The sequence below is a fragment of the Eptesicus fuscus genome, chromosome 13, assembly GCF_027574615.1.
Source record: "Eptesicus fuscus isolate TK198812 chromosome 13, DD_ASM_mEF_20220401, whole genome shotgun sequence".
NCBI classification, from domain to species: domain Eukaryota; kingdom Metazoa; phylum Chordata; class Mammalia; order Chiroptera; family Vespertilionidae; genus Eptesicus; species Eptesicus fuscus.
In genome coordinates this window covers 55,868,310-55,880,391 of record NC_072485.1, presented here as the reverse complement: position 1 = coordinate 55,880,391, position 12,082 = coordinate 55,868,310, and the positions used below count along the sequence as shown (strand labels likewise).

Here is a 12,082-nt window from a genome sequence, read left to right as displayed (position 1 = left end):
AAACAAACTGTTACTTATAATGCACTTAGAATAGTACCTGGCAAATAGTAAACATTAGGAAAAATGTATCTATCAAAAGATGACAGTATAGACATGAAGAAATAGAGAAGCTACAGTGGCTATTTCTAAAAGGTGGGATTATGTATGGTTCATTTTCTTTTAATAAATTTGTGTTTTTTGAATATTATTAAATAATTTTTATAACAAAAATGTAATAAAGATACACTTTCTATAAAATAAAGAAAACCATATTCTTCAGCAGAAAACATCTTCCACATGCACAGAATTCAGTCTAGGAATATGATTTCAAACCCACCTGACGGACCACATACACTGAGTGGCCAGATTATTGTGATCTCTGAATGTATAATAATCTGGCCACTCAAAAGATGTGTGTGTGTGTGTGTGTGTGTGTGTGTGTGTGTGTGTGTATATATATATATATATATATATATATATATATATATATCTATATATATTAGAGGCCCAGTGCATGAATTCGTGCATGGGTGGGGTCCAGCCAGCCTGGCCAGGGGGAGGTGAAATGGGCAGTTGGCCGGCCTGCCTGCTGGTCGAACTCCTGGTCGAGGGGACAATTTGCATATTAGCCTGTTATTATATAGGATATACACCGAGTGGCCAGATTATTATGCTTTCAGAGATCATAATAATCTGGCCGCTCAGTGTGGTTCCGCAATGTATTTGATATCTGGCAGTGTTAAAACATTTAGAGGATGTGAGGAAAGAAGAGGAAGAGAAAACAGATAATATCACAAATACTGAAAAAGACAGGTAATTTCTCTCCCCTGAAAATCTGTGATTCTGGTCTGAAGCCCAGAGCCACTCGGAGCCAACAGAGGAAGAGAACAGCCACCGGGCGTCCGGCATTCCTCGACCTGCTCTGCAGTGCAACCCGCTGACGACTTCCCCAGGCCAGGCGAGGCTGAGCCTGCTCGTGCCTGCAGGAGTGAGGGGTGGAAACCACAGGCGGACCTCACCAGGAGAACTGTAATGACAACTAGGGAAATTACCAGGCTGTCGTGCTATATAGGAACATTTCTGTTTTTTATGTCTCAACTGTGTGCTTGGTCACCTCATGGAACGAGCTAAGGAATTTTGGGTGAAGTATGGCTTTTCTTCTATCTCCCATTTCAGGTGACTGTTCGCTGTAATCAGGACTAAATTTATAGATGATGACAAGAGGGGACTTGCATATCTGGACATGAAATCTTGGGGAATCCTTCAGCATTTCCCCACAAAGTATGAAGTGCTCTAGGGCTTTAAAAAATTGCCTGTTACAATGTCCTTTTATTCCTCTTAAAAATTGGGACTGTGTGTTGAAACATTTTTGTCATTTATTAACAGAATATTTGAAATTCTCACTTAACTTACTTATGTGATTAGATCAACTGGTAGGCGTGGAATTCCCGGGTCAATGGGTTACAAATAAAAATCTGTGAGTTGGTTCACCTAGGAGTGGAATGCCGGAACAACGCATCCAGGGCCTGACTCACAGGAGGGACAGGTGATGAGATTATATCGCAAATCTCATCTGAAAGGGTCCCTACCTCAACTGCAGCACCAGCCACACTGAACTGCAATTTATCTACTCACAGGTGTGTGTCTCTCCAAGTGAAGGATGCTCTCTTATGGCCAGGTGGTTGAGTGATTTCTGTTCCCTCATCACGCACTATATTTTGTGTGTATGCTGGCTACCTCATAAGCTGTGACAAAGATCGGGAGAACAGGGGACCATGAAGAAAGGAGGAAGAAATACAACAATCACACTGACTTTTCACCCCAGGATGGTGAAAAAGTTTCAGTATAAAAATATCCAGATATCCCCCAAGCCTGCTTTATCCCAGATCCCTCACACCTGGAACTATGGTCAGTTATTTTTATCTTTCAGAATCCTTAACAGGACTTTGTGAGAGTCATAGCTCACCAAACATTCTCACATGAATTACCCCACTGCATCCTCATTACAGACATCCAAGGGCACAGGCCAGAGCCAGAGGTCAATCCGGAGTTGAACGTGGATATGAATTCTAGGGCTCAATGACCAGGGAAGACAAGTTACTAAATTAGCCTTTTATCTGTAAAATTGGATAAGTGATATTTATGTCACAGCATGTTTATGATGATCAAGTAAGAAAGCACATATCCAAGTCCCTGGGAAACAGTATGTGCTCGATAATTATGACTTCTCTTTCTTCTGACACCAAAGCCTGCCTCTCGGGCAATGCCTAGTCACAGCCACAGTCCTTTAAGAGGCCTCCGGGCTCTCTGGCTGCTGGGCGCACTTATGGCAACCCCTGCCCAGGACAGAGGTAGGTTGGTGGCTGTCCCAGCACTGATGGACAGCAGCTGGCCGGGCTGCCTCAGTGGCCCTGGGTCTGTGGTAGGGGCTGGGACACGGTTCCAGCCACCAACTCTGTATCCTGCCACACCTGTTCCATCCACAAGGACTTTCTCTTTATTTCCTCAATTTCTTGGACTATGGTCTCACAACCATCCTTCAGATTTTTACATGACAGTTTCTCCTTAAATGGACAGGAGACAAGGGTAGGCTGGCCCAACAGAGGGTACAGGTTTCCCTACCATCTTCCCAACTCTCCCTCTAGCTCAACCTGCACCTCTCAAACTAGCCTTTACTGGGTCAGGCCTCCAGCATTTCCTTTCCACTTCCATGAAAAGCACAGTATTAATCATGATTCTGGAATCAAAGTGCCTGGGCTCACTTCCCACTACACCTCTCACTATCTCTGGGTGACCTCAGCAAGTACTTACCCTCTCTCTGCCTTGGTTGTATCCTTTGTAAAATACGAACCAACATTGCTAGTTTGGGGGAATTCAATGAGGCACATAGTAGGTACTCATAAAATGTAGCTATTTACTTATATAAAAAACCTTTCTATATATTTTATATGTGCATACATACATACAGACATAATATATGGTGAGAGTTCTGAAGGGTATGCATAGGGCGGTTTATATTGGAATCCCTCAGGGAGCGTATAAAAGAGAACTTTTATTTGATACATACTTGTACCAGTTTAAAAGCATATATTATTTCTGTAATTTAAACACACTTTTAAAAAGAACACACTTTTAAAAAGAACACACTTGGGCACTGTGAAGAAAGGAGGGAGGGGAGGGGAGGAGAGGTTGGGGGGAAGAGAGAAAAGAAGAAAAATGGTTCGCTTGCGGCAGAAGCCAAGGGCTGGATCACAGTCCTGACTGGGTGAGACATCGTGGTTATAACTTCACTGCTAGTTGCTGAGTTCCCAATGCTGTGTCTGGGAAACTTCTGCCGTGTGTCTCTGTCAGCCTTATAGAAATTCCCTGAGCATTCTCTCGGGTGTTCTGGGAGGAGGGACACCCAGCTCCACTAACCAAGTCATCCTGAGCTGGAGGGGTGGGGGGAGGTTCTGATTTCATCCATAGTCGGAGAGCTGCCCAGGCTCCAGGGTCACTTCAGGCAGTGGGAGGCAGCTCTCCTGGGTCTCGGGAGAGGAAGGACACATCCTGCACAAGCCCTAGGAAGCATCCATGAGGTAGGAAATGCTTGTAAGAGCCCTGAGCATGTCCTCCCAGCGAGTCTAGACCATGCTGCCTGGGAGAAATGAAGGAGAGCTCTGCCTAGTGTAGAAGAATCTTCTAAGCTGCCTCAGTTTCTCTGTTTCTCCAATGTCTAACGAGACACACACTGAAGCAAGCAAAAGTTTATTTCCCTGGCTCAGTGCAAGAGCCCCTACAGGGTCACTCACTTTTTATCTCCATTCTACAAGCTCAGTGCTATGTATAGTAAAAATCATATCCTTTTTTGGTAAAAGTTCCATCATCAGAACACTAAGAGCAATGTTGCCTACTCCTTATATGTAGTCAAGATCTTCATTAAGCCAATCCACATTTCTGACTTTTCTCAAAGGGTGAAAACTCCTTGTAACTCCCCTCACATCACTCCTGACAGGTAAAAAGCTTTATTAGCTCACAAAATGCACAGCCCAAGAAGCTTGTCCTTCTGGATATCGACCAACTCTATAGAGCATGCTCTAGGAAACTTCATTTTTAAATTGCAAACCTGCATTGCTTCTATCTGTAGCCAGGTTTCTTAAGGGCCCCACCCAGACGAATACAGCTATTCTCGCTGGCAGTGATGTCTCTTAATGTCTTTGCTAACCAAGTTCCTGCCAGGCAAATACACTGAGTGGCCAGATTATTATGATCTCTGAATGCATAATAATCTGGCCACTCAGTATATATATTAGAGGCCTGGTGCATGAATTCGTGCATGGGTGGGGTACAGCCAGCCTGGCCCGGGGGAGGGGACATGGGCGGTTGGCCGGCCTGCCTGCTGGTCGAACTCCTGGTCGAGGGGACAATTTGCATATTAGCCTTTTATTATATAGTTTAGAGATCATAATAATCTGGCCACTCAGTGTATGTCCTATGATCTGTTCTCACCACCCTATCAGCAACCCTGCCCCGACTAAACTCCCCCAAAGGAACTGGATCTGCTCTAAGAAAGATGACAAAAAGGACCCCAAAGAAGGTGACTCACCTTTCTCATGGCTGCTTGGCGGTGGAGGTGGGGGAGGGGAGGTGACTGGCTTGGACTTGTCATAGTTGTTAAAGCTCTGACTGCGTCGGTTGTTAGCAGCGGCCGACCCTCCACGTGTTTTGGCGTCGCTGCCTGCAGCGGATACCCTTGCGGTAGGACCTGGAAGTCTAAAATGCAAAAGCAACAGAGTAACAGGTTCAGTCTCAGAAGAACAGAAGTGTCCAAGGAGAAGGAACCGCAACCATGCGAGAGGCAGAAGAATCCATTCAAGACACGGGGTCTGTGGAAGTTTGCCAGTCAAAGGATTTAGTGGAACCACGAACGAACAACTAGGCTAGTAGGGACCCCAGTAAACCCCAACAGCAAAACGTGAGCAGTTTTCCTTTTTCCTTGAAGCAAAGGGAGACATTTTGAAGGGGAAAAATATATGAATATACTTGCTGATTAAAAATACAAAGCTCATCTTCCTTTTTTCCTTGGATGCATATTTTTACTTTATAATGGGGCCAAATCATGTCCTCTCGAATTCTATCAAGTGTGGAACATAAAGGCCCATTAAGACTCCAAACTGTTGGCCTTGCGTGTGCATCGCTTCTGGTAGGTGCTGAAAAGGTTGTTTGCCATAATCCAGACATATATTAAGAAAAAGATAATTTATAATAATTAGAAAGGAAACTGCTACCACTCAGAACCCAACACATCTACAATGAAAACGTTCAGCCTGGCTGGAAACACTGTTCAGACATACATTTTCCTTCAACACCTGACAACCTGTCTCCCTAGGCATTACTCTAGAGCTGAAGCCCAGCTTCTCTGCACAGTAGATGGAGCAAATCACATGTTCTTTCTGTGAAACCAGGAGGAATCTGTTAGCCTAAACACACACACACTTTCCCTTTAAGTAAAACACCTCATTTTGAGAGGTTTGGGGAATAAACTCAGCAGACTTTTTTGCAGTATGTCTAAAGATATTATGGCCCATTCCCCAAAGAGTTAAGGGTAAGACCCCAAGTCAGAATTTTGTTTGAGGGACCACTAAACTGGCTGTTTCCAATCATCAAAGCTGAAAGATGAATAAATGGTGAAATATTTAGTTATATCTTTCTGGTAAAACCCACTTAGCTGTGTTTAAAAGCCACTGGAACCCCAGCTGACTAGCATTAGATCTAGTGATAAGTCTGAATTTTCAACTCATAAAACTTTCAGCTTTCTCTTTCCATGCAAATCTGCAAGCACCGACGAAGTCTGCAGTCTGGAAGCATTTTAGATATAAGCAGGCAATCACTTTAAACTTTTCCTTGTTGGCCAAGCAAGAAAGATGGTTGGGGGGTAAACAGAGAACATGAGCTGGTGTGAGAGGACTGTAAATCTGTACAGTTAAGAAGAAGCTGGCCCAGTGCCCTGACTGGGAGCTGGGAGAGAAGGAGCGGGTGAGCTCTTCCCCCAGAGGCATCACTTCCCACTGCACTAGGAGGGCTTGCCCCTTTGTTCATTTCCCCTCTCTTGTTTGGAGAAGATATTCACCCATAAAGACAGGCCCAGAGTGGGGTGCAAGACCAGCAGTGCCAGTGCCTGTGCTTGGGAACCAGATGTGGCCAGCACAACCGATCGAGGAGGTCCAGCAATGAGACCTTGGTAGCTCTTGGTTCTGCTTCCAGTGCAAACAGCATCCTGCAAGTCCTCCAGTTAGTGCTGAGTGGACACAGCCAAGGGTAGAGCTCCTGTAGGTACAGACGTGGACTCCTTCGGGCTGGACTCTGGAAGAGTCTTTATGCCCACATAGGTCATCACTTGTTCCAAGATGATGCCACAGCAATGGTATTAAGTGATGCCGGGTACCACAGGCCACAGCATTCTACTCCAGTGTGCAATTTGCAAAGAGCAGGGAAGCAAAAAGCAGTGAGGAGGGAAAAGGTGCTTTCCTTTCAGAATTGTTGGGGAGCCCCCACTGCCCTGACCTGGGGCTGAACCGCAGATTTTTCATGGCAGCACAGGGCCTTTGGAGAGGCAGGAAATCAAAGTATTGGACGGGATGGGCACCACCTGGAGTTAGGTAGGCAGTCTGGTTCTCTGTGAGGCAGCATGGAGAACAGATAGAACATGGCTTGCTCCATCCACATAACATCGGACCAGTCTTTTAACCTCTCTGAGATTTGTGTTTCATGTCTGTAACTTTGGAATAATAATAATAATAAACTACCCGATGGAAATAGTTGTAAATTTGAAATGGGATTTAATGTCCGGCCTCTTGTCAGGACTCAATGCACATTGGTTCCCCCGCCACCCATCTTTCCAGCCAAGCATCCAGATTCATAGAATAATTGGGCATTGCCATAAAGGACACAAGCTATGGTACAAAAAAGGATCAGACAAATAAGGAAATAGATGAGTCTGGGTTAAAGTACCAGAAGAGAGCTAGACAAAAATCATCGTAAAGAGTCCAAGATCAACTTTCCAACGAGCAAGATAGGCGTGGGCAGGCAGGACTTGCCATCTCCCTAGGGTCACTCCAGAAGAGAATCTGTTTCATCAAGTGTCTGTGACTGACTGAGACCTTATACTTGGGATACCTCTGACCCATCTGTGGGCCCTACTCCCCAGAGCGAAGCATTCCTGGTTTTGGATAACGAAGACAGCTTTGTTTTTTCCATGGGACAGGGGTGGGTGGTGGTCATCGCCAGGTGCTCTTCACTGAGTCAGGGCCTACAGACACCCCTTGGTTGGGAGCGCACCTTCGAATGGCTGCAGAGTTGTGCCAAGTGTACTGAGACATGAAGAAGGAGGTTTTGAAGGCCTTGAGGGCAGCTGATATGGCAAATCAAGGATGGTTGGTACATATTTAGCCATAGAAAGCCACCAAAGCTCAGGCTGATGCATCACCGTCTGCCCCCATCACCATTACACCCTCATCAGGACAGCTCCCTGAGTTTGACCAAATGGAAAACCAAGTAATTTGGGATGAAGACCTAGTAATTTCTTCCATGTTTCAGAGGAAATCTATGTCAACAATGAGCTTTAAAACTTGGGTTCGGCTGTGAATGGGTTTGGACAGGTGCTGCTCCAAAATAAGCCTCCTCCACCTCTGAAATGTTTAGCAACATCCACCTCACACACAAAAGCCACGAACGAAGGTGTAGTGAATGGAAAATACAGAAAAAGGCTTAGATGGATTACCCACGAGGGAACCTAAACATGCTTTGGGATGGTGAGTCCATTTACAAACCAAATTAATTCAGACTGAATTACCAGTACAGGACTTCAAATACAGGCTTTCAAAGCCAAAGGTGACCGTGAGAACCTAAGATACCTGAGCGATCACAGGGAGGGTACTAGACTTTTATACAAATTGAAGAAGGGGTTTGCTATGGTCTGAATGTTTGTGTTCCCCAAAATTCAACTGCTGAAATCTTCTGACCAATGTGATGCTATTAGGACACAGGGCCTTTGGGAGGAGGTGATTGGGTCATTAGGTGGAGCCCTCGTGAATAACATCATGCCCTTATCAAAGAGGATCCAGAGAACTAACTTGCCCCTTTCACCACGTGAGGACACAGTGAGAAGTCAGCGGTCTGCAACCCGGGAGAGGGCTTTCACCAGAACCCACCTTGCTGGTGTCCTGATCTTGGACATCCAGCCGCCAGTACTGGGAGCAATTCATTTCTGTTGTTTATAAGCTACTCAGTCTGTGGTACTTTGTTATGGCAGCTCAACAGACTAAGACAGGGTTCTAGCTCCATCTTATCCAGACCTTAAGGAGTTGATTGGCCGCAGCTGACATCCAAATTACACGCATATTGATAAAAGAAAATGCAAAGTTCAGAAGCAACTTCAAAGGAAAACGATAACCCTGGAGGTTGGTGGATGACCAGGAAAGGTTCCAAACAAAAGCAACCCGAGAGAAGATGTGGCACCTGGAATGAGTAGACGGCAACAAGGTAGGGAGCCATGGTGAGAGGCAGAGGTGCTATGCAGAGGGACGCCTGTAAAAATGAGAGGAATAAGAAAGGTCGGCTGTGTGCTGGGGCTTAGGGAACAGAGCGGGAGAAATGAGGCTGGAGAAGCAGGCGGGGCCAGAGTATGTCAGTAGGAATCCTGGACTTTGTCCTGCCCCCCAGCAATGAGGCATTCATTATGGAGGCTGAGAGCAGAGCTTGAGTGGAATCGTTGACTGTCTTCTAGTTCACAGTGGCGAGAGCCTGAGCCTCTGGCTAGCATTTTGAAGTTCATTACTGTGAGCATCCTTATGCACCAGGAGAACTCCTATCAAGCCCCAGCCCGGAAGCAGCTGCTGTCTGCACATTAGATTCCCTCTGTGCTGAAGCGCTGGGTCTCGCTCCTGTGGAACAGCTGCAGGAACCCCAGCAGATGCTGCCAGGGTGCCCGTCTCGCTGAAGCAAAGCAAAGAGAGAGGAGCATGGCCAGCCAACCCTGTGTCATTTACGCCCCGCATCGGTTACAGCGCCAGAAGGTTCCAGCAGCTCCTAGGGAAGAACAACTCCAAATCACACGATCATTCCATGTCCAAACACAGGTACAAAGTGACAGGGGACGCAGATGGGTTCTTTCAAACATACACATGTGGCTTTTTTAGAAAAAAAATTAAGTGTAAGGGAAGTGGTAGAACAAAGAGGCGGAAGAAAAACCCTGCTGCTATTGGAGCCGTGGTCAATTTCTGCAACATGTGCAGAGCCCAGCAGGCAGGGCGGTAAAGCTAGGGTTCCTGGCACGTAACCTGCGAGTGCATCCCGGCTCCACGCACTGTACGTGCTGATGGGAAGAAAGCTGTTCTTCCCCCCAAAACCACTTCAAAGGCCGGGAGCAGAAGATGGCCCTCCCAGGAAGGATGGCAGCTTGCGTGCACATGCTCGGGGCCGTGGGGGAGCCGGGGGTCATAATCAGAGATGCTTTTTGCTAGACAAGATGATTAAATGCTAAATCTCTCATCTCCATGGCATCTGCTTTTCAGCAGCTGGGCCAAACTTCTAGCAGCCCAGATTCCTCTCCATAAGACGGTCGTGTAGAGATCAGCTCCGTGGGACTTGCTGGAAGTGGCCTGGTTGCCTTACCTACCCCAGGTCGACCCCAAACACCAACATCAACATATCTGCTAGCTATGGTGCACTGACTGCATCCAAGTGTTAAAGGTTGGAAATGACTCTGTGTAAGCCACAGCACACCTTGAGGCAGGACTATCCCACATCACCAATAAGGAAACACGGATCATGGAGAGTAAACAATCTGCCCGGGTACCACAGTCAGTGGTGAGCATGAGCTTTCTCCCAGTTGAAATGAAAAGGTGCACTCGAGCCAATATGCTTCCCCGCCTCCCGCAGGTAGAATGAGCCTAACTACCTGGGGCTCACCAGGGGTGCCGAGAGACAGTAACAGCGGTCAAAGGCAGAACTACATGGAAATCCTTCCCTCCTGTACCAGTTCCCTCGATAGGCCCTTCCCTGCATCCAGATTTATCCTTCCCTCCTGTACCAGTTCCCTCGATAGGCCCTTCCCTGCATCCAGATTTAAGGATGCGATGATAGGACACCAAACACCGAGTCCAGAGAACTAGCTAATGAGCAAGCCCACTTTTTATTTCAGGAGAACTATGTGCTACCTCCATGGTACACAGAGCATCCAGAAACAAAAATGAGATACAGCTGCCTTATTTCATTGTCTCCTCTGACCAATTGGGAGTCATGCTTCAGGTCTTTGTAACTCAAGAGAAAACCAATTCCACATTAGTAGTTTTAACAACAACAACAAAAAGCACAACACACATAAATGAGATGCAGGTCAGGTGGGATCAGGGTCAGGACAGAGCAGGGAGCCAAACTCATCATAAAACCACTGCAAAAACTACCTAGACACTCGCCTCTCCCTAAATCAGAATGGATTGTGATGATCAAGCAATCAGAGCCCAAACCAATGAAATGCAGAAACATTACACACACTCAACCTCACTTACACTCTGTCCCTCCCCACCCCACCCCTTCACATACACACACACACACACACACACACACACACACACAGACACGCGCACACACACACACCAAGGACCCCACACCCACTCTCAGAACTCTCCCAACATTAGCCAAAGCATGTTTGGTTTTCTTGAACTGCAAACATGAAGTGGGAAGAGGGGCCAACGGGAAACATAGCAGGAACAAAGGAAAACAGTGGGTTGGGTTGAAACCATGCTTTGCAGGACACAGAGGAAGTCTAACCTAGAAATCTTTTTCTGACCCAGAGTGAAGCGGATGAGTTTGCCTTGAGATGAATCCTTGGATGATGCACTGCATGATGGGAAAAGAAAAAAGTGGAAGCGCTGAGTGAGGGGAGAGAAGATACATTAGACACACAAATAAACGATGGCAGTCTCATCATAATGCAATGCGCCTGGTTTTTCTGCTGCCCACCTTCCCCACAATATGCAACTTGCTTTCTAGGTCTAACTTTCCTGATCTGATGAATTTCCAATATGAAGAAACTGCTATCAAAATTACCCAAAAAACTTTTGAGGTTTTCTTTCTGCTTTTCTCTTTTAAACACCAAATATCTTTTTTTCTGCTACCAGTCATAATAAGGCGCTTTTCTCAAAATGAGATGCTAAAGCAAGGGGTCTCTGACAGGTAAAAACAAAACAAAACAAAAAACAAACTTTACACCTTTCTAAAGTGGTTTGATGCTTCTATTTCACAGGCTTTTCTGATGAATGTCCTGAATGTCCCATAAAGTTGACCCCCAAAAAAGGGTATAGATGTTTGCAAGTTTTGCCAATCTTGAAAACTTTTGCTATCATTGGTATAAAAATGATCATTTAAAGTATTATGAGAGTACTAAGTTTTGGGCTATGGGCCATACATTTGTACATCTGAAGAATCTTGGTTGGGATTAGTAAAAGGAAAAGTTACATTTATATACTGCCTTATGAAAGATGGAAATACCTACCTTTCTTGAATCCATGTTCCTAAAAGGATCTGAGGTGAGAAATACAATGTTGGCTCTATCAATTAAGGAGAGTTCTGTGGCCAAGTTTGAGGAATACTTTCTAGACTCCCTTCTGAAGTGAAGGAAGAGACAGAAGAGAATAGACAAAAATAAAGGAAGGAAGGAAGGAAGGAAGGAAGCAAGGAAGGAAGGAAGGAAGGAAGGGAGGAAGGAAGGGAGGGAGGAAGGAGAAAGAGAAGGAAGGAAGGAATGCATTTTCTGGATTTTCCTAAACAGCTGAATGTGATGCTATGCAAGGTAGACACAGATGGAGAGAGAAGCAAGTCCTGGGTACTAGATTCCTCTCCTGGCCTCTAAACTATAGAGGAGCTTTGAGAGGTAGAATGTGGATCGAGTCCTCAGCCACCACATAGATTAATGAGAAGAGCTGCGGTAGAGAGGCAAAAGTGTCTCCATGTGGCCATCATTGGAAACCTTGCTCTGATTCCTTCTTGCTAATGTCGCATACGTCCTTGGCCAGCTTCAACAACTCCTCTTCACAAACATCATAGAAAAGCTGCCTAGTTTTAG

At 45.8% G+C, this 12,082-nt stretch overlaps 1 protein-coding gene across 2 annotated transcripts in view; it reads right to left on the bottom strand.

Annotated features, from left to right (window-relative positions):
• The window catches only part of NAV2 (neuron navigator 2), a 367,959-nt gene that overhangs the window by 191,499 nt on the left and 164,378 nt on the right, over nucleotides 1-12,082 (bottom strand). For both annotated transcript variants that reach the window (XM_008148978.3, XM_008148980.2), the window contains exon 6: nucleotides 4,565-4,731. In XM_008148978.3, the coding sequence (XP_008147200.2) occupies nucleotides 4,565-4,731 (167 nt within the window). The remainder of the gene's footprint in view (nucleotides 1-4,564; nucleotides 4,732-12,082) is intronic.